Below are 27,847 nucleotides of genomic sequence, written 5' to 3' on the forward strand. Positions count from 1 at the left end.
GCCTTGAGGGTCTTTTAAGAGACTGTTGGATAGGTACATGGAGATGAGAAAAATAGAGGGCTATGGGTAAGCCTAGTAATTTCTAGGGTAGGAGCATGTTTGGCACAGCTTTGTGGGCCGAAGGGCCTGAATTGTGCTCTTGGATTTTCTATGTTTCTAAGAACACAGGGATTGTGTAAAGACCCTGTTCAATATGCTCACAAGCACCTGATTTTCCATCACAGTAACATTGTGGGTTTTGTTTCAGCTGTGCTCCTGGGTATTCTGGAAATCCAAGAATTCCAGGACAGAGGTGTCTTCCAGTAGGTATGTACGTGAATAGCCCTGGGAGGTGAAGATTTGAAGCTTCCTATTTTAAACTGCTTATGTGTTATTGTTGAACACGATTAACTTGTAGAGGACTGTAGGCTAATTCTTTGTAGCCAAAAGCCATTTCAAAAACCATATCTTACGAGAGAGCTGAATTTGCATTGACCAAGATCAGAACATGGATTCTAATAATTAAAATAACTGGGATTTTGAATCGTGCACACTTAAATTCACCAATTCTCCTGTCATTACTGAGTTGTACAGAAGGCCACAATGTGACAGAATGCCTTGATCAAGAGAGGTCAGAGCAGGATGTTAACTGTGCTAATCAGCTCTGCAACTTGGAAGAGTCTTGATCTCCATCCCTGCATCAGCGGTTGTCTGGTAACAGTGGAAGTTTGTGTTAGAAGTAAAAGCAAAGTGCTGGAAATACTTGGCTACGTCGTGGTGGGCAAGACAGTGCTCACATTTCACCAATTAGAGGATATGGAGGTTTTAAAAGGCAGTGAATGAACAGAAGGAGTATATGAACAAAAGGGTGTAAGTACCGAGGAGATGAAGGATTATTAGCTAAAATTACCAAAGTAACTTGGGTGGACTACCAGAAATCTGGAATGGAGGTGGTTGAATTCAGTGTTGAGCCTGGAAGACTGTTATGAGCAGGAACAACAGCTGAGCTGCTGTTCCTCCAGTTTATGTTGGGCTTAGAACTGTGTAGGAGGCCAAGATCAGAGTGGAAGTGAAGCAGTGAAAGATGACTGGGAGCTCAGAGTCACTCTTATGGAAAGAACGCAAGCATTCTGTGAAGCAGTCACCCTGGCTGTTTGGGCTTCCCTCTGCAGAGGATTCCGATCTCCAGCATCTGCCATTTCTTGAACATAGAATCACAGAAAATCTAGACACAGAGACAGGACACGCAGTCCATTATATCTGTGCAAGTTGGAAATCCCCCATTCTGGCACTAGCAGTGATCTACAAGTCATTGTTCTTCAACTACAGATGAGTACTTTTTAAATACGATGAAAGTTTCTGCTCCTACCTCCCTTTAAAACAGTGAGTTCCACACTCCTACCATGCTTTGGTGAAATGAATTTTTCCTTGTTTCCCCTCCAATCCTCCAATTATTCCCCCTAGTTTTTGATCTCACTGAGAGAAACACTTATTTACTTTCACTAGGTCTTTTATAATTCTATACACCTCAACACCCTCTGTTCTGGAGCAAATAATCACAGTTTGAACACAATTCCTCTCAGCTACAATTGTCCAATCCTGGCAACATCTTTGTAAATCTCCTCTGCCTCCTCAGCAATACACTCAGATTTTCTGATAATACAGTGAGGGGAATTGTATGTAATAGTCAAGCTGTGGTCTAACAACTATTGTGTATAGTTTGAATATAACGTCCTTGTTATATTCTATGGCTAATAAATGAAAGTAACCCATGTGCCTTTTTTAAACCACCTGTCCCATGACATTTAAGGATCTTGGATGCCAGGGTCTTTCTCCACATCATTCAATGTCCTCCTATTTACTGTATTCCCTTGCCTTTTTGCACTTCCCGTAGGCATTATCTCACACCTTCCTGCATCAAGTTCCATTTGCCACTTTTCTACCTAACCGACCGGACCCCCGATGTCTTCCTGCAGTTCACAGCTTTTGCTCTTACTGTCAACCAAACAGCCAGTTTTTGTATCGTTTACAAATTTCTTTAAACCTCCCTTCCTATTAAGCCCAAATCGCTCTCATTATATCACAGAAAGCAGGGGACTATGTACCGAGTCCTGTGGAGCCCCACGGTTCACAAACTTTCAACCACAGAAACACCCACCAACCATTGGTATTGGTATTGGTTTTGGTTTATTATTGTCACTTGTACCGAGGTGCAGTGAAAAGCTTGTCTTACAAACCAATTGTACAGGTCAATTCATTACACAGTGCAGTTACATTGAGTTAGTACAGAGTGCATTGATGTAGAACAGGTAAAAACAATAACAGTACAGAGTAAAGTGTCACAGCTGCAGAGTGAAGTGTTAGAGCTACAGAGAAAATCACCTTCTTCTTCCTGCCACTTTTGGATTGAGCTTGCTCCCCTCCCATGGGCTTTTTCTTTCTTAACCAGCTTGCTATGTGGGACCTCATCACTGATCTTATCCCTTACTCAAACAACTGAGTAATGTCAGAGCTGAAGATAGGAAAAGGGGAAGCCCAATATAGAAACACAGACTATAGGACAAAAGAGGGGAGGCGGGGTGGGCAAATAATTGCGGGCTAGTTAGGTGTCCCACCTGGCAAGCTGGTTAAGGAAGCAAAAGCCCATGGGATCCACAGGAGGGGAGCAAACTCAATCCAAAAGTGGCAGGAAGGAGAAGGTGACGGTTGGCGGGTGTGTCTGTGCTTGGACGTTTGTGAACCGTGGGGCTTTCTGTGATATACATGTGAGTGATTTGGGCTTAAAAAGACATCTGTTTTTCTCCACGGATGCTGCCTGGCCTGCTGAGTTCCTCCAGCATCTTGTTTTATTTCTTATAGGTTCCAGCATCTGCAGTCCTTTGTTTTTCTTGAGCAATGTCAATATTTCACCAATCTTCTAGCACCACTCCAGTGATCGGGGGAGATTTAAATTTGAAAATTAAACAATGGAAATATTGAAATGTTTAGATCATTTGAACAATAGTAATTACTTAAGTAATAAGAGAGGGACTAAATACAATGAAAAGTAAATCAAGGCTAGGTTGGAATTTCCTGTGGCTGCTGCTAGTGAATAGGTTAAATATAGCTGATGGAAATGTATTGAAAGTAAATATTATGTATTTACAATGGCCAGATAGAACTCTATTGTTTGTTCTACTTGCAGAAGTAAATATCCTGTCTGAAAAAGCTCAATGCATACAATGTGCTTTCTTCCTTAGATCACACTCCTTTCATGGTTAGCGTTATCCCTCAGAGAGCACAAGTGGAACAAGGTGGCACAGTGATACTGAAATGCCAGGTTATTGGTCAAGCTCCTTTCTACTACTACTGGAGCAGAGCTGATGGTCAGCCCTTGTCCAGCCGTGTTGAGCAGAGAAGCCAAGGTAATGGTGCGAGGGGTCTCCAAGGGCTTTGCTCAGTGTCCTGCAGTGCATGCAACTGAGACAGCAGTCTGCACTCACGCATTCAGTGTTTGTCCCTCAGTGTCGTGGATCCTTCCATTGGCAGGCACGGTGGTATCAGTTTGTGCAGTGACAACAAGGAAACAGATATCGGGCCTGAACACAGAAGCTTCTGTAGTGCCCCGGAACATTCTAACTTGATGGGCTGCCGTTCCCATCAGATAGTGATCTGACATGAAGGATGCCAATGGAGTAGAGATTGTATAACCTTCCAAGGAAATCCATTTTATATAGAGTCCTTCAACACAGAAACAGGCCCTTCGGCCCACCAACTACGTGCTGACCATTGGACATCCATTTACTCTAAATCCTATACTAGTCCGATATTATTATAGTCTGATTGAGGGTGGATCTAGTATCATATATCTAGTGCTTACTGTACTTTATGCTGAAGTATTCAGCATTGTGAAAGATTTTGATATTTCCATCCCAAGGGGCAAATAGTTAAAATTGCATACTGCATCTATGAGCACATTAATAGTTCTTTGTAATTGGCTGGTACTTAGTCTGTACTGGTTGTAAAAGGTGGAATGGATTCGGGTCCAGATGTGTTGGGGCTGTTGGTTGAACCCTGGTCTTTCTCTAAATTCATTGTTGATTAAAGTCACCTTTCTCCCCATTTCATTGTTCTGAATGATCTGGGCTTCAGCCATGTCACTGCATTCTCTCTCAATAATCAGTTAAAGTGCTTTAATACATGATGATTCTTGAAACTGATGTGGAAGACAACATTTTTCGGTGATAGTTCTTTTCCTTAATCGAGGGCAAAACCTCAGAGATATGAGAGACACTTGAGTATTGCAGAAGCCCAACCTCTTTCCCCACTAGGAGTATTGCAGAAGCCCACTTGCGGAAGCCCAACCTCCTTACCCACTAGGATTTCTTCCTCTCCTGAGTTTCTGTTTGGACCACTCCTGCCCTGGGCAAGACTATGAGAGGGTGAACTGGCTATTGAGTAAAACTACTGCTCTTGATTTGCTGAAAAATCCAGGAATATTTTACTTTGGATTCCACGGTGAGGAATTGTGCTCTTTTGAGGAAAACTGTATCTCTAGAAAGGAACAAAAGAAACTCCACTCTTGAGGCATTTATGTAAACACTTTTGTGGCTGCATTTAGTCAATCAATATAGTCACAACAGGTAAAGATTGAAGTCCAGCTTTAACTATTTGAAAGTCAGAAGAGAAAAACAGACCTGAAAATAAGTGTATGTGTTCAATGCAAGGTTTGTTTTTAAATGTGGAAAGATAAGATTTTTTTGTGACAGTATTGGTCTAACTGCAGGTTCAAGCTGGCTGACTGGAAGTGTGGACATTAATCTTTGCTGGTGTAGGGAATTGCCACTGAAAGCTGATTGAGTTTTAGCAAGAAAGAGTTTGTATAGTTGATGTTCTCAGTAACACAAGATGCCTCATCAGTTTCCACTGCATCCTTCACTTCCAGGAGAAGAACTTGTGATCCGGGAAATCAAACAATCTGATGCTGGGATTTACATATGTACATGCCGAAATATGGAGAGCACTAATTCAAGTCGGGTTGAAGTTGTTGTGTCTGGTGAGTTCAGGAAAGTGACTTAAAGTTCATTAAGTTTACACCACACTTGGAATACTTCGGTGCAACATTGAAACAATTCAAACTTCACAATTCACTTTAATTGTCCTGGGAGAACACAGACTTTTGTCTTTTACTGCATCTGGTTCCTTGCAGATATATGACATATTTTTATTGTTGTCTTGGTGTTATGATGTGATGTTCTTATGTCATTTTAAAATTTAGAATCAATTGTCTGAGTTTGAAAGTGATTGGCTGCTCCATGGGTCTATGTGGGCACGTCTTCCTGTTTCCCAGTGTTCTAGTCCGTCGACAAAAGAGCCAAATCTTTTATGATTTATAAAGTATATTATGCAGCTCTAGTCCTTTCAATACTTCATTATTGCGCAGATCTTCCTGATAAATTATTTTTCAAATGTTAACAAATCAGAGTTCATTGACCAAAAATGACATATTTATTGTAAATTTACTTAACTGTGGGAGTACTTTTCACTTTGTGCAACCATAAATCTACAGTAACAATTGCAGTATTGCCTGGGAGTTATTGTGTGTATAACAGAGACTGTGGAGTGTGATATTTCTTTCCAAATTGTAGTCAATATATTCCAAACAAACTTTGTGCAGAAGTATGTGGACAGCTATTAATGTTAGCTCTCTGAGCCCCTCAGGAAGGAATCTGTTAGCTCAAGTAGCCCTGTATATTCTTCAGTTGTGTACAGAGCTATGGATCAGCTGCATTTGTGGAGAGCTTGCAGTGCATTAGATGCTTCACTCAGAGTGATTTCCGTGAAAGTGACTGGTCTATCTTCTTAAACCAGATACCATTCATTTAAATCAGTTAATTCAGATTTGATGTGAACATTTAACCTTCTCAATTTAAATTAATTTATTTGAGAATTAAATAATTCAAATGTTCTTGAATAAAAAATCAAATCAAAATATATATAAGTACGTGCCGATAGCTGCAGGATTTAAAACGTGATATACTTTAGCACCTGCAAGGCCAGCAGTTTTTGCAATGAGAAGCATCACCTCTGAGTTACAAGCTTTTCCTCCCACATTTATTGCCATTGACCATGTATTGTTCCTTTATGATTTCCGCTGTTTTCATATTAAAGGCTTTCCTTAATTTGTACTGCCTCAGATTTTCTAGATTTTCTAGATTTTCTATCTTCTTTTTCATCCAGAATTGGGCTTTTCACTGTGATACTCTTGATAAAAAAAAATTCAGATAAAGATTACCTGTAGATAAATATCAGTAAATGCACATCTACCTATTCTCTCCACAGCACCCTTTTTCAAAGCCATAACCGTGACTGTAGAAGAACCAAGGACACAGACTGTGAGAGCTGGCGTCACTGTCAATTTTATCTGCACAGCAAAGAGTCAGGTAAACAACATATTCATCATATTCAGGAGTCAGTTGTACCATTTAAGGTGATAGCTTTGTGCTTAAACAAGGTAACAAATAGTGACCCAATGAAGTTATACTCTAGCAAAGTCTGCATTGAAAGCATAAGGTGCCTTCCATTCATGTTGAGCTACCTTTATACAGTACTGATTTTCAGTCATATCAATAGAGCTAAATTATGATGTGTGCAACAGTTACAGAGGGTCACTTTCACATGTTCAGGTATAGGTCATATACTTTGTTGTATCAACATTGATGAAGCGATGCACTCCACTTTAGCACGCTGATGGGTTGTGCAGAGCCTTTCCCCTGCTCCTGTGCATCACTGAGTGAGTTAGTGTATTGAAAACAAATTTCTACCCATCCTTTCAGTTGTAATTGGTGCACGAGCTGGAGAGAAAAGCACACCAGTATTCTGATAAATAAATGATTCGCAAGTGCAAAGATAATTCCTGTGTTTATTTTTCCTTCATGAAAGTGTAGAGCTGTTGGGCTAAATAGTGTGCTTCTGTCCTATATATGATTGGTAAACTGGAATTTGCAGTGGTGTAAACTGGGAACCAACGTTCTCCCTGATAGCATGTCACATACACACCTTCATGGCCACTGAAAAGGACTCAGTGCAAAGGATTTGGACATTTATAGGGGAGTGAGACCTAGTAAGCCATGGAAATCATCGAGAATCATTGAGTTAAAGTAAACAAAATAAACTGCAAAAAGTCAAAGTATTCAGTTTTAAATAAGATTACGTCCAAGCACTAACATGTATTAAATTAAGAACAAAAAATTACAGAAACACTTAACAGGTCAAACTGCATCTTTAGAGACAGAAACAGAGTGAATGTTTCAGGTGGATGACCTTCATCAGACCTTTCACGAGTTCTTAGGAAAGGTTATTAACCAGAATTGTTAACTCTGTTTTTAAATAAAAGAAAGGCAAGAGCTCCAATAAGAGGGAGAAGTTTAAGCAATGGACAGTAATATTGGAAATAACATTGAAAGGAAAGATAGAGATGTGCATTTATAGAGAATCATCAAAAAATACACCGATGGCACATAGTCACTATTTTATAATTGGGGACCCACTTGTCACTTTGCGGATAGCAAGCCCCCGCAAAACCTCAACTCTGAGGGGCTGTCTGCAATGAATCTGCCCAGAGATCAGCTCAGGTCATTGGTCTCTGGAGTGGGGCACACATCCGCTGGACTCGTGAGGTGAGAATGCTGCCCACAGAGCAATAGTGGACCTAAATCTACAATTTTACAAAAGTTTAAGTGCTCAATTTGTTGAGCATTTTTTCAAAAGGAAATCATTGATTTTGCACCAATGTTTGGTTACCAACTGCTAATTTCTGACGGCGAAACGTGATGACTGATGTGCTTTTGACCTCTAGTCCCCAGCATACACGTTGGTGTGGACCCGTCAACATGGAGGTAAACTGCCAAACACCGCGGTGGACTTCAATGGAATCTTGACTATCCGTAACGTTCGTCCAGAGGATGCTGGAGTCTACGTCTGCACGGGCTCCAACATGTTTGCAATGGACGAAGGGACTGCTGTCCTACATGTACCAGGTTCGTGATCTGCACCATTAAACACTCATCATCCTCTCCTTCAATGGTGCATGGCATTCACCACCTCCACCCCATGCCCTTTGACCTGCAACAGCACTGCACTTTGACTGAAGTTTAACGTCTCTCTGTCTGTCCCTTCACCTTTGTTTTCTGAGTGTTGCAGCTGATCTCTTGCTTCACCTGTTTGAACTTCTCAGTTGCAGCCTTAGGATGTAGGCTTTCTGATCTGGATTGTCATTAATCCCTTTAATGCAATCTGTCCTTGACACATCAAGTTAAATTCACGTACTTACAATGATTAGACTTGATTTTAGTAAAATGATAGGAATTTATTTGGAAAATAAATTAACAGGCTTTGTTCTCATTCATACCATTCAGTTTTTGCTACTGTTGGGCAAAGCTGTTAATTTCAATCCCAGTACAAGTTCTCGATCTATATTTTCTGTGTGATGTAAGACGGACACAAAATCTTATTCATTGCCTGTTCCCAAATGGAGATGGTTATCTCCTGTGGGTTTTAATAAATTCTGTGTTAGCATCCCTAATAGAGCTGATTTCTGAAGGAAAATAAGAAAGTCAGGAGGCCCTGAAGTGATGTATTTTCTATAATGTCCTCATCTGAGGACTTCTGCAAACCATGTCAAGGTATTCTTAATAGGTAATCCTTAAAGTGCATTGCTAGAGCCATTAACATACTAAGTGGTGGAGCTGATTATTAATCAGTCAGTAGGAATTAGATCTGTAGCTATCAGCTCTATAAAGAGTTTGCTAAATGAGTTTATAGGGAGTGACTGAGCCAAGTCACGTAGAATTAAGGTACAGTTCAGCCATGATGTAATTGAATGATAGAGCAGGGTGGTGGGGCTGAATGATCTCCTGCCCAACTACAGTAAGTATTTTGCAATCCAACTGTAGTTGAAGGCAAGTGTGGAATGGGCAGTGTCTGCATGTCAACATCAGCTCAGTGTTCTCCTGTTCCATAAAAATATGGATCAGAACTTATGGAAATAAAGCTTCTTGCAATTAAAATGATGTTATGCCCCTTGGAATTGTGATAACTAAACATATATATAGTTTCAATATTTCACCTTTTTCAATCAGTTTCTTTCATTTGCATATTATATGCTTCGTACATTGGAACATGTAGATTATTCACAGACTGTATATTTTACACATTTACAGCTTGTTGTGGGGTTTAGAGAACCAGCGGAAGATTTCTACTGTAAATTTCTTGCATTTATTAACCATCTACCCAAGGGTTGATTTACAGCACCCTGCGCTCTGAGTTATATTAGCTCCATGTGGAATATACCAGTGTAGGAATTAATGAGTGAGTGCACATTTCTCTAGACAGAAGAGTAGTGAGGATTTGGATGGTATCCCGCCAATTCTTCATAAGGGGGCAAATTAACCTCCATGGTGCTCTCTGCATCTATTTTGGGCTCAGGTGCCCAAAGGTTATACCAGAATCTAATCAAAGTTAGAAATGCTCTTTTTTCTCAAAGAATTTCACAGTAAGACCATTTGATTCAAGTTACCTTCTTGAAACATTTTATTTTTAAATCCTGATTGGACATCCACCTGCGTTACTTTGAAGCACAGATAATTACACGATGAAGTGAGTGCAGACTGTCTCTGGCCCCTCCCTTTCCTTCTCCAATATGTGTGTTGCATCAGCGGGTGTTCTTGGTCTTGGTGTCGCTTTCCAATGGTGTGAGGTTTCTCTCTACTGATACTCTTTAAAAAAAACACACCAGGGTAGTGGTGGGTGATGAGATAACCAGTTATATTCTGGTTATGCAGAGAACCTTCATTTGACACTTGGGAATGAGCATCTCACCCTTCAGAGAGAATCTGCTACCATATGACCCATCATGGACATAGTTAAAAACTTTTGGAAAAATTGTCCACGCAAGCTTTCTTGTGTGTGTTATATAAAACTGGACTAAATAGCTGACAAGATTTCACCAATCTCTGAAGTGATTTTTAATACTGGAACTGATAGCTCCATCTTTGGATGTGTTAAATAATTCTTCTCCCACGAGTATCAGGATCTCTTTGTTGTCAACAGATGTCATGTTGAAGTCAACCCCACTATTAATGTATACTAAGCAATGTCTTGTGGCTACAAATAATCTGGTAAAGATGTTGGTTTGCATTCCAACAATGTGAGATCTGCCTCTTTTATTGAAGTTGTTGGAGATCCATCTCATTGGGCTAATTGGTACTTCAGTGTGGTTTACTAGCCCAGGATGGCATGCGTCAGGCTCCCAGTCCAGTGACGTTCCTATGAGTGTCCTGGCAACATTAAGGATCAGTCAGAAACACACTTCTTCATTAAAGTGGAAGTTAATGTTGTTTATCAGATTGCATTTCTGACAACATAAAAGGTGGTTATGCAGCCCAACGAGTACATGCTGACTCCCAAAGCAAACCCATGAATCCTATTCCCCCATTTATTTCCTCGTACCTCTCATGCCCATTGATTTAGCCCCTGATTCTCCTGCAGCCCACCTACTCTATGGGATAAGCTGCAGTAGCTAATTAACTTACCATCATGCTTTCGGAATGTGGGAGGAAACGGGAGCACCCGGGGGAAACCCATTCAGTCACAGAGAGAACATGCAAACTCCACACAGACAGCACCCAAGGTCAGGGTCGAACTCGGTTTGCTGGAACTGAGACACAGCACTAACTCTCCAATTCCCCTCCGTGCTTGTATATATTATTGTTGGGGTTGGCTCGTAGGTCTTTTGTGTTCCAACTGTATCAGGTTAATTCTGAAAACAAATTGGGCAAGAAAATTCCCCATCAGATTTTCAGATATCAAAGGTGCTTATTTCAGACTTCTAATCTGGTGCTATGAACTGATGTGTAAAGTTGTAGATATTTTTGTTTGATTTTATGTATCTAAGACAATGACTGTATTGTTTTCAGTTTTATTTATTTGTCAGTTCTGATACTGATGGAGCTGTTTAGTTACACTTTGTGAACTTCATCCATTCTTTCAAATCATTGCATTTTATTACTGCTGCTGAAAAGGGCTCAAACAAAATTGGGTAGTTGTATTTATGTTAAACCCTTGCCTCTAAAATGAGGTGCAAAAAATCCTTGCATAGTTCTTTTTCAAGAAATCAATTCTATTTGTTGGATTTAATCAGTTAAGCGGCAAGTGAAATGAACAAAAATAAAAATCAAGAAACTGCAGATGCTGGATACTTGAAGTGAGAACAGAAAGTGCTAGAAACACTCGGCAGGTCAGGCAGCATTTGTGGAGAGAGAAACAGGGTTTATGTTTCAGGGTGAAGACTTGATGAGCGAAGGGGCTTCGGCCTGAGGCATTAACCCTGTTCTCTTTTCACAGATGCTGTCTGAAATATTTCCAGTATTTTCCAGTAAAGAAACAAGTTAGATAAATGGGAGCAAGTGAAGGATCTGCATATATCATGAATTACTTTGTGTGGAAGTAATTGCAATAAATGTGATGTGTTACATCACAATCCTGTAAGGAGAAGTGACACCGTCCCATCTGCCGGTATGACGGCTGGGACACCACAAGTAACACAAGGGATCTCTCGTGTTTATTTGAATGACCAGGACAAATGTAGGAAGCCCTGAGACCAGAATCCAAACACAGCAGTTCTTTAGCATGTGCTGCACTAGTGCTCCCGGGGACTTTAACCCACACCCTTCTGACTTGTTAGAACCAATGCGTTTAACCATGAAAACAAGGAGACATAACCATCATAGTTCATGGGGATTAACTATATCAAGAGGTAAAATATCAAGCAATGATTTTCAGAGGAACTGTTCTCAAGCCCCAACATGAAACTTATTCTCCTGTAGTCCATTTACATGGATATGACAATAAATTTTCCCAATCCCTCAAGAAGCCTAAATACCCAGTGGTGGTGAAATATCACCACTGTCAAATGATAAACGTATTGAAACTTTGGATTTTTGTATTACTGTCACATAATAATCCAGTGCAAAATTATTGGTGGTTTCCCAGACACAGGCTTCCTTATACTTTCTGACGGTTTTATAATGAGGAAGAAAACTAGTGACCAACCATAAAAAAAGGAAGAGTTTAGAATGTGGAGCCAGGCAGTAATCAGGGGGTGATGTTTCAACAAAGTTCTTGGATATAGAGAAATAAATGGCAGGTACAGGTGTGGCTGAAGGAAGTCTTAGGGAGTTAGCCTACAATGGCCAAGTAAGCAGTCAACAATACCTACAATACAAACAGTTTTAATAGTTGCCTTTACTTTTCCTGTCATCTTTTTATTTCCCCCTACCCTGCTGTGCCTCATTTGTTGTGGAGCTCTCTGGGGTGCCCTGAGATTGTGAAAGTAAAATATAACTGGAACTTTTTTCCTTCAGCCTTCCTGCTTACTTTGGAGATTAGTGGAACAGTTTTTAGAGAAGGCTTTCATTGATTGAAGCCAGATAAGAAGGTTAAATTTCCAGAAACTGGGGCTTGCAAATGATGACAATCATACCTTCCAGTTCTAGTGTTACAACAGTGGAAGGTTTTGAATCAACTGTCCCAAGCAGGGGAGTGGACCCAATCTCATGGTGCCCTCAGTCTGTTGGCGCTGCTGCAACAGAGCAAAGGACCTCACTGTGTGGTCTCCATCCACATTCATTCCATTGCAGTTGGTGCTGCAGTAACCACCTGATTAAGTCAGCAGAGAAGAGCTTTGTCTCAAACTGATTCCATTCTACAAAAATCCACCTGCCTTGCTAAACATTGTTCCCTCCAGCACCAGTGTACTGTGGCTGCAGTCCGCCCTATCAACAAAATGCATTGCAGATACAGGCATCTCCCAAACCCACAACCTGCACCACCAAGTACAGCCGGCACATGGGAACCCCACCTTCTGCAGATTGCACACCATCCTGACGTGGAAATATATGGCCATGCTTTCGTTGCACCTAGATCCTAGAAGTCCCTTCCCAACAGCATTACCGAAAGACATTAGTGGGTTCAAGAAGGCGGCTCACCACCACCTTCTCAAGAACAGTTAGGGATGGGCAATAGATTCTTCATCACTTCAAGCAGCTAAACTCTTAGACTTCACTGTGTGCAGGAACAGTGACACCATTTGACACTTGTGCTCTGATTTGATGAATTGGATTTATAGGGGTTAAATAAATGAATGACAAGAGTTTATATAAAGTTGTACAAAAACTTGTGTTTCACTTGTTGCACACTGTAAAATCCTTTTTTGAGGGACAGGAATTGTCCAGAGAATATTTATTTATGTCTCCTGCTTGCTGTTTGTTTGAGCCCTTGAACAAAACAAGTTCCAGATGGGTGTGTTGTATTGAGATCAAATACCTCCTGCCTGCTTTTTGTACAGGGACTAACACTGTGAAAACTTCCTGCACTTTGTTGTTTGGTGCTAAATATCGGTAGGGAGTGATTCAATAAGAATGATTGGGGAAACAGAAGTGAGGTTTGGTGAGCAGGCTGATGATGATCCAACATTTTGTTCTTTGAATGTTAGCTGATGTTAAAAAATAACCACAAATGCTAATTGAAATCAGTCAGGTGATTGGTGTATGTTTGAAACTCCGTGAAAGTCACACATGAAGCAAACCCTAATCTTGCCTGATCAGAAGTAGGCAAATACCTGTGAAATAGAACATAGAACGGTACAGCACAGAACAGGCCCTTCTGCCGACAATGTTGTGCCGACATAGCTATTCCCCCCTACCTACAGAATGCCCATATCCCTCTGTTTTCCTCACATTCATGTGCCCATCCAAGCCCCTCTTAAAAGCCCCCAATGAATTTGCCTCCACCACCCTATCAGGCAATGCATTCCAGGCATCCACCACTCTCTCAGTAAAAAATATACCCCTCACGTCTGTTCTGAACCTACCCCCTCTCACCTTAAACGAGATGTTTTATCAAGCTAAGACTTTTGGTTAGGATTCTTCAGTGTAGCATCATTCTGGTGCCAAATTATCCTTCAGCCAACCAAGGAGTACCCACCCAGTGCTGGTCATGGCCTGTGTTACTTAATGGTTGTGAGGTAATGGATAAATAGCAGTCAATTTTGGAGAGATTCACTGAGAGAAAATGCAGGGTGCAGAAGACACACTGGGTGGCACAGCCGGTAGACTTGTTGCCTCCGCTGCAACGACCCAGGTTCTATCCTGACCTTGGGAGCTGTCTGTGTGGGGTTTGCAATTGCCAGTTGTACTAACGATTGGGTGGACAACAGTCAAACCACTTCCCACAGTTCCGATGTTGTGCATTAACGTACTAGGATAGTACTTCTGACATGATGCAGGTTGATAATTGACTAGTATGAACAACAGTCCTCTGGTACACATTTTAAGTAAATTGTAGCATTTTGAATATAATCTTTAAAAAGTGTTGCTAATTTAATTCAGAAACCAACAGCATTTCAGAACTTTGGCTGGGTGGCCGACTCCCAGAACCAAGACAGCTGGCGCCCTATGACAGCCAGCACTGAGTTGTGTTTGAGCAGGTCAGTGGGACCAGTCGGAGAGGATTCTGCAGCGTCCGTTTCAGGGGAAGCAGCCTGATGGTGATCCTCTGGCACTCATGCAAATGTGTGCCAGACTATTGTGGTCAAGAATCACAGCATCAGACCCATAACCCACAGACTGCTGTCCACTCCCAAGAAAAGGAGGGTGCTTGGAGGTGCTGGTAAAATAGAGCTGTCAGGTGGGAGAAGGAACTGATAGGCTTATCAGTAACAGTCAGCATCCAGTAAAGGAAAAACATTCCCATGAGTCAGGTTAAACATTGAAAATTAGAGGCTGCCCTGGCTAAGCTTATTTTAAACCAGAACAGCCCAGTGAATGCCCTTTACCGGTGCTAAAAGTCACACATGTCTGATTAGTTAATGTAGGATGTTATTCCCTACACAAAAAGCAGGCACTCCTTAAAATGCTGACAATATTTCTTAAAATCAGTCAAATTGGCAGTGCAAAGTCTATTAACGATAGAAGGATTTTGCTTCCAGCATGTTACACAAGTGGGAAGTTGTATGCAGAGTGCCAAACTTGAACCTCAGCTGTTGAGTCTTTTTTAAAGACTGATTCAGCAGCATTCAGAAGATGCGTTTTATGGAGCGGTCCTTGCAATGCTACTGAAGTTAGTCAAAGACAACTTGAGTCCAGCACTGCTTTAGAAATAACAAGTCACACTAGCAGGAACGTGATTAAAACATGATCTCAGTGGATGCTTTTGGTCATACTCCTGCAAGAAGTTCAAAATGGTGTTATATAATCTTTGCTATTACTAATTGACTTGATATGTGAACAGGTTAAGGCACTGAGCTCCATCTTTCAGCTTGAATTTCTCACTTACAATTGAAATGTTCTTGAAAACGCAGCTGTTACTGGTGCTTAAGAGATACACTGTGAATTGCTTATCTAGAGTTACTTCCCATTCTACTATCCCCATTGTAGATGGTGAAGCAATTAAAAGTAAAGCCATGTAAATCTGATTTATTGTATTTTGTACAGAAGTAAAGCTTTTGCATATACTAACATGCATGTGTGTGCCTAGCTTTTTTTGTAATCCACTCCTCAAATCCTACATACTGCATCACTGCTTCTTATCATTTGTTGCACATCATCTCCTTTGATAATTTTCAACATTGGAACTTTTCCATCAATACATACAATGTTCTTCTTTCACTACTATTTTCTGCCTGGAATTACACTTGTACATATCATCGGACTGAGGTACTCTAAATTCTAAGGAATGTGGATGTAACTTTGGAGGGGACCTCTTTCATTAGTCAAGAAAATAACTTTTGTTTCGGATGGCTTGGGGACCTCAATCACAAGGAAATCATTTTTGCTGGGCCCAAGATCCACAAGAGTAACCCTGGTGTTGAAATGAAGGAGAGTTGGGGACTGCTTGGCAAAACTCTATCCCCTCAGTAACCTAACATCTGAATGTCAGGTGATGTGGAGACGTACATCGAGACACTGCCCCACTATACGAAAGGTTCTTTTTCTCTTTTCTGTTATGCTTTCAGTTCCCAGTGCAAAGAACGTTCTTTAATTTGGTTCATCTCATATTTCACAAATATATTTATAATTGCATTGAAAATTCTATTGAAGACTGTAGGAGAGTCCATTGAACTAACAATACAGAAACAAGGCATTTGGCTCAACAGATCCAGCTCGACATTTATGGTGCTTGTGATTTTAAGAGTTTGTAACATTTGTTTTCTCTTCAGTGTCTTTATCTCATGTTGATTTTCAACTCTGGGTTGTCTGTTGCCTGGATTGTGAATCAGTGGTGAATACTCCAACTGCATCCCAGTTGCCTCATTGCCCCCAATCCAAAACTTTTCCTACACAGCTTCCCTTGTGAGGGTTGTAAATAGCAATCAGCAAAAGTGTTGTATGAGCAGAACCCTACGGTTGTTAGGGAGCAGTCATTTGCATTTTGTTATTAACCTGCCCTGTCTCTTTAATATCCAAAGTTCTCAGTTCCCATGTATAGACCTCTAATGTTAGAAAACATTTCTGAGTGTAAAGTATAGAGGAACATGACAGCCGGGGTCCTCCAGCATCAAAGCAATCTTGTCTCACTCTGAAGTGAATACAATATATGGTAACAAATGCCACAGTGTCTCACTGAGAACTTTGACTTATTCCCAGCCCTGCTGCTAACGCAATATGAACCAGAGGTCTCAGCACCTGCTGCTCCAACTCCGGTGATGGAGATTTTTGACAGTCCCCGGCATCTGTTTTTGAACTCTGATTTTTTTGCAACAACAGACAGCATCCCATAACCTGCCATAAGGGAAGTATCCAACTGGAAATTCCTTATGCTGTGTGACCATGTACAAACGAACCGCAGTGTTGGTGAGAAGAGGTGTAATTTTCTGAGCTCTATCCTTCAACTTATATTTGCATATCCTCATAACTGGTACTTTGTACAATCAGTCATTCCATTTTTATTGTAAGACCGCCATCAGAATTTCCTGAGGATACATTGCTTAGAATTTTCAGTTTCCCTGGCAGAGAAGTATTTGTACAAAAGACATACCCGTTTAAAAAAACTATTTAAACAATGGTGGAGAATTCCAGGAACCTTTGGTAAAGCAACCCCAAGGTGTACAAGTGCAGGGGGCAGAGAGGAGAGGGACATTGTTGAGTGGTTTCACTGGGGATGTTATCACCAGCAGCAATGTGGTACGGTGGGGGTTTGGGGTAGGATGAGGCAGCAGTGGAGGCTGGCGAATTTCCATCACATCAGATGTCATGATGACTTAATTGGATTGAACCTTTTACGAGATTTTGGTGTACGTTTCTTGTTTATGGTGAAAAACTTAAAAATATCCCATGCCTTAGAAAATCTATTCATGTAATCCTAAATGTATGTCCCATATATCTTAACAGCTCTTTTCCAACCAGTAGGAACAGCAGTTTTAATATTAGTGTTCTCTTGTTTCTGCATGAGTAATACTGACCTTCAAATTATGACATCAGCTCTCCCTTGTGGTATTTAGTATTCAGAAAGGTTGCATCGGATGTTTATGCCTAAATTTTCCCCCTTTTCCTCCTCCAGGAAATCATGCTATAAACTTGTGCATTTTCTTGAATGCCTGTCTTGTTTTGTGAAGAAAACTCTTTACTCGCAGGGCACACTTTCTTACTTTATTCAGGTTATGTGTTATGGACCCACGGAAAGAAAAAACAGGAGTTAGTGCCACCTCTGGGCCAACATTAAAGAGATTCAAAAAGCTGCTTGGAACAATATTAAACTTAACCAAATATTTCAAAGTGGCCCTTTGGCATTGCATTCTGACTGAAGTAATGCAAGGAGATCTCATTACTACTTTATAGAGTGTGTGGGGAATTGAAGTTTGGCTGCTTCTGACTGAAGAATTCTACAATCTATGAAAATCAAAAGACTGCTGATGCTAGAAATCTGAATTAAAAATCAGAAAATGCTGGAAACATTAACCTGAAGTGTTTACTCGATTTCTCTTTTCACAGATGCTGCCGAGCCTGCTGAACATTTCCAGCATTTCCTGCTTTTAATTCTTCTATCTAATTACCTTCTACTGCACTACATTCCAAGCTTTCTGTTACTGTTCCCTGATGGGGAAGGAATTTCAGTGTTTACTATTGGAGGGTTAGGATTACTTTATTTTTCATGCTGAAGTAATTATCCTACTTAATGGTGGTGAACTTGAAAAGTAAAATTAATTCTAACACTGTAAGAGCGGTACTGCCCTTAGACTTGTATCAGTTTTTTCTGCATAAATATGTGTGAAATGTACCTCATTCATCATAAGAATCGGTGCTTCATAATTGTTCTAACGTTCTTAGGATATCGTTTACTTTGACAAGTTTTGTTATGAAGATTTCTAATTAAGTGCATTTAGGGTCTATCTCTTACTATGAAACTAGGAAAATCACACAATAATCCAGTCAACCTCTGCCATTCAATACGACCCAGGCTGATGCTCCACCTCATTACTATATGCCCTTTCTTCCCTCCTTGTGTCCAGAAGTCTATCCATCATCTCCTTTCAGCAACTTGGCCTCCACTGCCTTCTGACAGGGAATTCCACAGGTTCACCACCCCCGAGTGAGATTTCTCTCCAACCCAGAACGAAATGTGTTACCTCCTATCTTGAGACTGTAAACCCTGGTTCTAAAACATTCAGCCAGGACAAACATCTTCCCTGCTTTCAGCTTGCTGAGCCCTGACAGAATTCTATACATTTCAATTGGCTCTCTTCTCATTCTACTAAATTCCAGTGAATACTAAGTCTCAAGAACCAGTCCGGTGAGCCTTTGTTGCACTCCCTAAATGCCACATATTTCCTTTTGTAGGTAAGGAAACCAAAACTGCATCCGGTACTCTAGGTGTGGTACTGTATAACTGTAGCATGACATTCTTGCCCCTATACTCAATACCTCTTGCAGTGAAGTCTAATGTCCCATTTGTCTTCTTAACTACTTGTGCACCTGCATGTTGTTTTCAGAGGCTGATGTGCAAGGACTCACAGATCCCTCTGCACGTCATTGCATCAACCAACGTATCGCCATTTCAACAACACTGTGCCTTTCTGCTTTTACTATCAAAGTGAATAACTTCACATTTCAAAGTCAAGTTTATTACATGCACAAAAACATGCATGCACAGGTGCAATGAAAAACTTGCTTGCAGCAGCGTCACAGGCACACAGCGTCAGTTATCGACATGATTACTGCACCTGCCAAGTATTTGTCCATTCACTCAAATTGCCTAAATTGCCTTGAAGTCTCTTTGCATTCTCCTCACAACTCACAATCACACCCAGTTCTGTGTAATCAGCAAACTTAGAAACATTGGTTCCTTTATCCAAATCATTCATATATATTATGTATAGTGGGAGCCCATGACCGACATCGTTGCAATCACTGAGTCGTGGCTTCATGATGGATGTGATTGGGAACTGAATGTCAAGGGGTATACAGTATATAGGAAGGATAGGAGGGTAGGCAGAGGGGGAGGTGTGGCCATGATGGTTAGTAGCGATATAAAATCAATAGAAAGGAAGGACATTGGGTCAGAGGAGGTGGAATCCTTATGGGTGGAGCTGAGAAATAGCAAGGGTAAAAGAACAATAATAGCAGTCATATATAGGCCCCCGAACAGCAGTCAGGAAGTGGACCATAAGTTGCAGATTGAGATAGAAAAAGCATGTCAGAGTGACAATGTGAAGATAATTATGGGTGATTTTAACATGAAGGTGGACTGGGAAATGCAGCAAGGCGGTAGTACTCAGGAGAGTGAGTTTGTGGAATGTCTAAGGGATGTTTTTCTGGAGCAACTTATTGAGGAGCCCACCAGGGGATCGGCTGTTTTGGATTGGGTGCTGTGTAGTGAACCCGAGGTGATTAGGGAACTAAAGGTAAAGGAACCACTGGGAACAAGTGATCACAATATGATTGAGTTTAGTTTCAAGTTTGAGAAGGAGAAGCTGATAACTGGTGTATCGATATTTCAGTGGAATAAGGGAAATTACAAAGGTATGAGAGATGAGTTGGCCCAAATTGATTGGAGGAGTAAGTTAGCTGGAGGGACGGCAGAGGAAAAATGGAAGAAATTTCTACAGGAAATAAGGACAATGCAGGACAGATATATTCCAAGAAAAAAGAAGGTTTTGAATGGAAAAAAGGCACAGATGTGGATAACGAGGGAGGTGAAGGATAAAATAAAAGCAAAAGGGGCGGCGTACAAAGTAGCAAAAATTAGTGGGAAAACAGAAGATTGGAACGATTTTAAAAATCTGCAGAGAGAAACTAAGAAGGTCATTAGGAAAGCAAAGATGAGTTACGAAAGGAAGCTGGCGGACAACATTCGGAAGGATTCTAAGAGTTTTTTTAAATACATAAGGAATAAAAGAGAGACACGGGTTGACATAGGACCAATTGATAACGGTGCAGGAGGTATTATAATGGATGATAGTGAGATGGCAAGGGAATTGAATGAATATTTTGCATCGGTCTTCACCGTGGAGGACATAAGCAATGTGCCCATTAGTCAGGAGTCTCACGAATTGGAGCTGAGTTCAATTGAGATTAATAGGGAGAAGGTGCTTGGAAAACTAAAGGGGCTTAAGGCTGATAAGTCTCCCGGACCGGATGAGGTGCATCCCCGGGTTCTGAAGGAGGTGGCTGTGGAGATAGCGGAGGCGTTGGCGATTATTTTTCAGGAATCGATAGATTCTGGCATGGTTCCGGAGGACTGGAGGGTAGCGAATGTAGTTCCGTTATATAAGAAAGGTGGGAGGCAGCACAAAGGCAATTACAGACCTATTAGTCTGACGTCAGTGGTGGGAAAATTATTGGAGTCTATCCTCAAGGAGGAGGTTACCGAATAACTAGAGGCGCAAGGCAAGATAGGACCTAGTCAACATGGTTTTGTGAAGGGGAGGTCCTGTCTGACCAACCTATTGGAGTTTTTTGAAGAAATCACAGGTAGGGTGGATAAGGGAGAGGCGGTAGATGTTGTGTATTTAGACTTTCAAAAGGCCTTTGATAAGGTGCCTCACAAGAGACTGATTAATAAGATGAGAGGTCATGGAATTATGGGCAGGGTAGCAAAATGGGTGGAGAATTGGCTGGTTGGCAGGAAGCAAAGGGTGGAAATAAAAGGATCTCGTTCTGGTTGGTTACCGGTTACTAGTGGTGTGCCGCAAGGGTCGGTGTTGGGGCCTCTCCTTTTTACCTTGTACATCAATGATTTGGATGATGGAATAAATGGTTGTGTGGCTAAGTTTGCGGATGACACCAAGATAAGTGGAGGAGTAGGGAGCATAGAGGAAATAGAAAGAATGCAGAGGGACCTAGACAGTTTAGGAGAATGGGCAAGAAAATGGCAGATGAGATTCAATGTTGAGAAATGTGCAGTTGTACACTTTGGAAGTAGAAATAAGCGGGTAGATTATTATCTAGAAGGAGAGAAGATTGATAGTGCGGTAGTACAAAGGGACTTGGGGGTACTTATACAAGATACCTTAAAAGTTAACCACCAGGTTGGATCGGTGGTTAAGAAAGCGAATGCTATGTTGGCATTCATCTCGAGAGGTATAGTGTATAAAAGTAAGGAAGTGTTGATGAGGCTCTACGGGGCGCTAGTGAGGCCTCATTTGGAATACTGTGCGCAGTTTTGGGCCCCGCATCTTAGGAAGGATGTGCTGACGTTGGAGAGGGTTCAGAGGAGATTTACGAGAATGATTCCAGGAATGAAAGGGCTTAAGTACGATGAGCGTTTGTCGGCTCTTGGACTGTACTCGCTGGAGTACAGAAGGATGAGAGGGGACCTCGTAGCGACATTTAAAATGTTGACAGGTAAGGATAGAGTAGATGTGGCTAGGCTGTTTCCCTTGGTGGGCGTGTCCAGGACCAGAGGGCACAATCTTAGAATTAGAGGGTACAGTTTCAAGACAGAGATGAGGAGAAGTTTCTTTACCCAGAGGGTGGTGAAATTGTGGAACTCCTTGCCACGCACAGCAGTGGAGGCCAGATCAGTGGGGGTGTTCAAGGAGGAGATAGACAGATATCTAAATAGTCAGGGTATCAAGGGATATGGGGATAAGGCTGGCAAATGGGATTAGAATAGTTTTTTTTTTCTCTCTCTTTTTTTCCCACCCCATTTCTTTTTCCCTTTTCCTTGGAGCAGACTCGATGGGCCGAATGGCCTGCTTCTGCTCCCTTATCTTGTGATCTTGTGATCTTGTGACCCCTGTACTACTCTCTGTCACCCTGAGGAAGGTTCACTTATATCTTCCCTGTTTTTTGTTTGTCAACCATTTTTCAGTCTATGCCACGATATGACCCTTAACCCCATTTGCTTTAATTTTGCAAACTAACCTCTTCATCGAAGGGCTTCTGAAAATACACCACATCCCCCGGCTCTCCCTTATCTACTCTACCAAGTACAGCCTCAAAAACTCCAGTAAGATTGTCAATCACAGGTTTTGTTTCATGAATCTGTGTTAATATTTCTCAAGTGTCCTGTTATTACATCCTTTGCAATGGAGTTGCATGTCAGCAGGGATGGTGATTGGATTTGTACTGACAACTTTCTGAAAGTCCTTGTCATCATTCCCTGGTGTCACCACGGGTTTGTGCTACACATTTCACCCTGCTTGGGGTGTGACTGGGACTGTGGATCAAATTCTCTGACCTCTTGGATCCAATCACAATCTTTTAATTTTGATCTGAATAGAAAACTGATTTGCTTATTCGTTTCTGTAATCATCGCTGTTTGGAACGATGCAGATAATGGTGTTATTTTAGGGCAGACTTTGGCCACTGCAATTAGTTTTTGAGACAAGTTAATAGTGTTAATGTCCAATCCACATTTCTTGGAGAGAAGCATTACTGGGCAGTTAGTTTATGTAACCCGATACAGTGAAACAATGACATAAGAAGCAAATTCCAAAATCCTACACCATGACCAGAGTGCCAATGCCCAGGGCAAGTTAACCAGTTCTAGATACTTGCACCGTTCGATTACTGATCTAGTTTTATAATGTCTGGTCGCTGGGTTAATGTTGCAAGTAAAGCACTTGAAAAGCTTCCGTGAAATTACTTAATGGGCTTCAGAGTCTGAATCAAGTTGTTTGTGGTGGGTTTCATGTAAGAAGTTTGGTTTCAGGTTTTCCGTTATCTGTGGAAGAACAGGATATGTTCTCGCACGCAGTGGGAAGTTACTTGATATTTAATCTGACGTGTTAACTCCACAGCTACGTCACAGGTCCACTTTAAGGCACTTGAAACAATAGGATACAGACAACGTAAGTCAGCATGGTGTGATGACGATGTATTATTTTTTCTGCAATCTTTCTTTCTCCTTTACAGATCTGTCTCCAGTATCCCTTAGAGCAGTTGGTGTGCGTTCTTCATGAGTTGCAGGGTATGCAATGAGCTGCAGGGCTATAGAGGAATGAGGTGAGGCAATGGCAATAACGCAGTTGCTTACCTGGGAGCCAGTATAGATCCAATGGGCTGAATGGGCACCTTTTGTGTCATTATAAGTATATGAGATGAACCAAACACAGGAACATTTGAAGAATGAACCCAGCAAGTTTGGATCCCACCCATTACCCCATTGAATTCTCATCTCCGATGTATCTCTACACAAAAAGCCACGCAAGGTCTTTCTTGTCATTCTCGCCCCAATTCCATCAACAAAGGTGCAATTCCCACCCTCTACCACATCCTATTGTTACAGAGAGGAAACTGTCCATTTTAGGCAGATGAGTGCGATCCTGATGTATCACGAATCTCACCTCCATGTGAGCTTTGAGAAAGATGTTCCACTCTTTGATTCCATCAAGCTGGAGATAAAATATATGTATTTAGAAAGAACCAATCAGCAGTTGTCAGCTCATTTCACCCAGCTCTTTATGTATTTTCAAATGGCGAGCGTACACCAACCTTCATTCTTGATCACAGATGAAACTGGGATGCTTGATCTGGCTCCAGTTAATTCTCACAGATTGTACTATTGTAGCAGTGCATGTAACCAGAAGACTAGACAACCTTAATGTGATTTACTGCTAGCATGATTTCTCGCAAAGTTTTGTGCATGACCCTGAATCATTCCTTTGCTTTCATTTCGGACCAGTCAATGGGTTAGCATGCATTTCTCCTGCACACCTGATTTTATTAATAACTTATGGCAATTGTTAATACCTTTTTATTTTCTGTGATTGTTTTTGGGATGCAAGTGAATTTGGTAAGGTCCTGGGGGAAGCCATTTTGTATCAACGCCAGAGAACCCCATTTTAATGAGTGGGGTTTATCATTCTGTGAGGTAGAACCATAAGAGAGCAGGGGGTGAACGGCAAATCGTAAATTATATTTCATGAACAATACAAAAGTCAGTTAACCTTTATGTCAGGGAGGCAAAAAGACTCCAGTTGAATGGGTCTTTCAGCAGATCCCAGTTAATACACTGAACCCCATTCTGGCTCAGCCACCTCCTGAAGCACACAAATGAGAGGAAAGTAGAGGGATATGGGCATTCTGTAGGTAGGAGGGAATAGTTATGTCGGCACAACATTGTGGGCCGAAGGGCCTGTTCTGTGCTGTACTATGTTCACACATTGTCCCAAGGCAGCACAATGCAGATTGACCCCAATGTTACTGGAATTAAAGGGGTTAAATAAAGCCGGCCTCTTTTGATTAGACTTCTGTTTTCTTGGGTTGAGAGGATTTTTGGGTAATCCAAATGGGGTGGTTGTGATTACATTGCGTGATAGGTTAGATAAAGGAAAATAATTCCCTCATGTAGGGGCATCCACCACAAGCAGTATTGATGGAGGGAGGCTGATGGTTGGGAAATCTCAAAGGACAGAGCCACAGCCTCAGGGCTGATGAGAGAAAGCACAAGGATTAGCAGAAGTCTGCCAGAGCTGCAGGGGCTGGGGTGAAGGTTTCCAAACTGAGGTGGTTTGATCTCTGCTGGACAAAGGATGTGAAGCTAAATGGAGTTCGGAAAGTGACCAAACTGAGTAAATGGGGAAATAGGCTTGGAAAACACAGGCGAATGCTTTTGAGGTTTTGAAATTAAATATTTTAATAGGTACAGTAGCTAAAGTATAAAAATTCTGATTGATTGTCTGCTAGATTTGATGCCACAATTAATTTTAAACATGACCATGGTGTCAGTGAGTGGTTGTTGTCCATTAATTCACACAGAGCTCCATACATCAGCTTATCGCTGCTACTATTGAGCTCCATCAAAATGTTTTGCTGAAATTTCCCGCATTTAAGAAATCCTTAAAGATAATGTTTAAGTAGTTATAGAAACAGAGCCTGTGCCTTCTGGTAACAGTTTGGCTGTGGGAGAATTAAGCAAGAGGTTGAAGGATGTTGAATGAAGAGTTAATGTGTTACTCTCCCCACCTTTCACTGCATCCATCAGCATAAATAACAAAAACTGACTCCTCGCACTGTTGCTATAATCCAATTGAAAGCTGGCTGTAATCCCAGGTGCTTTTGCCAGAATTCTGAATTATCTTCTCTTTACACTGTAATATCGTTTGAGCTCATCTACTGCCAAGCTGGCACACAGAGTGCAAAATGAGCTCAGTGGCTTTGTTTGGACTGTCAGCTTGCATCAGTGTTGTAGGGCCAGCCCATTGCGGTGGCACTGCTAACATTCGCCAGTCACATCTTCATCCAAAACCACTCTGTGATCAATTATTACCTTGGTTCACTGTGAAGAGCAAAGGTGAAGAAAGTTTTGTTTTAATCAATTTCTTCCAAGTTACCTCCCTTTGCTTATTTCTGTGATGTTTAACATTTTTGTTAAGGATTTCCCATTTCCCCACCCCCAATAAAATAAAATAAAGGTTTTTTAAGGAGGATGAGTTGCAGAGAAATTGTAAGTTAAGTCAGAGGTCTGGATGTGTTCAGCCTGTCTTAATACTCCTGAACAAACTGGACTTTTCAGTGACTATAAAGGAAATCCTAATTCCAAAGGTAATTGTTGGAATTGAGAGAAGCTCAGCTCTTGGAAGTCTGTGGCAGTTGCATTGACTAAGTGACTGGTGCAATCTGCATGTGCAACTGGGCACCTAGGCTGTAAAAAAAAAGGTAAATTGGTTTATTATTGTCACATGTAAAACTTTGTTTTGCATGCCATCCATATAGATCATTTCATCGCATTGAGGTAGTAGAAGGGAAAACAATAAGAGAATGCGGAATAAAGTGTTACAGTTACAGAGAAAGTGCAGGCAAACAATAAGGTGCAAGGACCGTGACGAGGTAGATTGTGAGGTCAAGAGTCCAACTTATCGTACTAGGGAACAGTTCAATAGCCTTACAACAGCGGGATAGGAGCTGTCCTTGAGCCTGGTGGTACGTGCTTTCAGGCTTTTGTATCTTCTGCCCGATGGGTTATGATCGGAGTAGAAAGCAATCTTGGACAAGTGGACATGATTAAAAGATTAGGGATCAATCATTTAAAACTTGAGGATCATAGGAACAGCATCCAACAGAGGATGGTGAATCTCGGGAATTGTCTGCCCAAGAGGTTGTGGAGACTGGATCTTTGGGGATATTTAAAGAGGGGGTAGATCAATTTTTGATAGATCGTGGACTTGAACTAGCACAGAAGCGATGAGGCCTGGAGCAGGTCAGCCATGATCATGTAGAATGGTGGGCCAGGCCAGAGGCGCCAAGTGACTACTCCAACTCCTGTTTTCTTTTGTTATTTTGGCCCTCAAATAATCGTCCAGGATTCAAAGTTTATTTGTGGCTGTAAGTTAAATTGTTGATTGAACACAGTTTGGTAAACTGAGTGAGTTATTCAACCCAACTCAAATGATTTCAACTGAACTGAAAACCATGAATTTATGTTTAATGCATTTAGCTGGGTGTCACCGAGACTCCTTCCTCAGAGATGGAGTACTTTTCAACTGACGATGACGGGCATAATTTAGCCAGATTTGGTATGAGCTAACTGTTTACAAGTGCTTTGGAGAAACCAAACTGGAAGAAGTACAAATCAATTGTTGTTTCAACTGGAAGTTCTGTTTGGATCCCTGGACAGTAGGAAGGAAAGGTGTTTCATTTCCTGTGGTTGCCTGGGAACTGCCATAAGACATAGAGTGATTGGTGCGGATGATGTTGCGAAGGGAACGATCTCTTCAAAATGGTGAAAGGGGAGGGGAAGATGTGACTAGTGGCAGGAGCTCATTGAAAGTAGCAGAAATTGCAAAGGACGGTCAGTTGAATTTGGATGCTGGTGGGATCGAAGGTGAAGACCGGGGAACTGTCCCTACACCATCCAGGGGGAGAGGAGGTGCAAGAGCAGAAGTGCAGAAAGTAGAATAGAAATAGTGAAGTGCCCTGTCAACTATGGTGGTAGAGGGGAAGCCGTCGTTCAGATAGAAGGAAGACACATCAGAGACATCTTTGTGGAAATTGTTATCACTGGAGCAAATATGACGGAGATGGAGGCAGTGTTGAAGTGTGTTGGAGGCACCAGTGGATGTCTCTAAGCTTGTGTGGATGTGTGTCACTAACCTACCCTGGTGATGGACAGGTCCAGAATGGGAAGAGGTAGAGATGGACCTTGTGACAAAACAGGGTGGAAATTAGCAATTAACGTAACAAAATGTTGAAGTTCTGCCTGAGTGCAGGAAGTAAGACCAACACAACCATCGATGTACCAGAGGGAGTTGAGAAAGGAGGCCCAAGAAGGACCAATGTAGAGTCTTGACTCAAAATGTCGAATATCCCTTTGCCTCCACAGATGCTGCCTGACATGCTGACTTCCTCCAGCAGTTTCTTTTTTGCTCCAGATTCTAGCATCTGCAGTC

General features: G+C 41.5%; 1 protein-coding gene across 6 annotated transcripts in view; it reads left to right on the plus strand.

The window, feature by feature from the left end:
* The window catches only part of hspg2 (heparan sulfate proteoglycan 2), a 429,897-nt gene that overhangs the window by 256,683 nt on the left and 145,367 nt on the right, over nucleotides 1-27,847 (plus strand). For 5 of the 6 annotated variants that reach the window (XM_052039638.1, XM_052039640.1, XM_052039643.1 and 2 more), the window contains exons 40-45: nucleotides 248-306; nucleotides 3,219-3,383; nucleotides 4,904-5,014; nucleotides 6,301-6,401; nucleotides 7,817-7,997; nucleotides 23,258-23,308. In XM_052039638.1, coding sequence (XP_051895598.1) covers nucleotides 248-306; nucleotides 3,219-3,383; nucleotides 4,904-5,014; nucleotides 6,301-6,401; nucleotides 7,817-7,997; nucleotides 23,258-23,308 — 668 coding nt within the window. The remainder of the gene's footprint in view (nucleotides 1-247; nucleotides 307-3,218; nucleotides 3,384-4,903; nucleotides 5,015-6,300; nucleotides 6,402-7,816; nucleotides 7,998-23,257; nucleotides 23,309-27,847) is intronic. The other variant, XM_052039641.1, reaches the window with a different exon arrangement.

This window comes from Pristis pectinata, chromosome 26 (genome assembly GCF_009764475.1).
Source record: "Pristis pectinata isolate sPriPec2 chromosome 26, sPriPec2.1.pri, whole genome shotgun sequence".
Classification (NCBI taxonomy): domain Eukaryota; kingdom Metazoa; phylum Chordata; class Chondrichthyes; order Rhinopristiformes; family Pristidae; genus Pristis; species Pristis pectinata.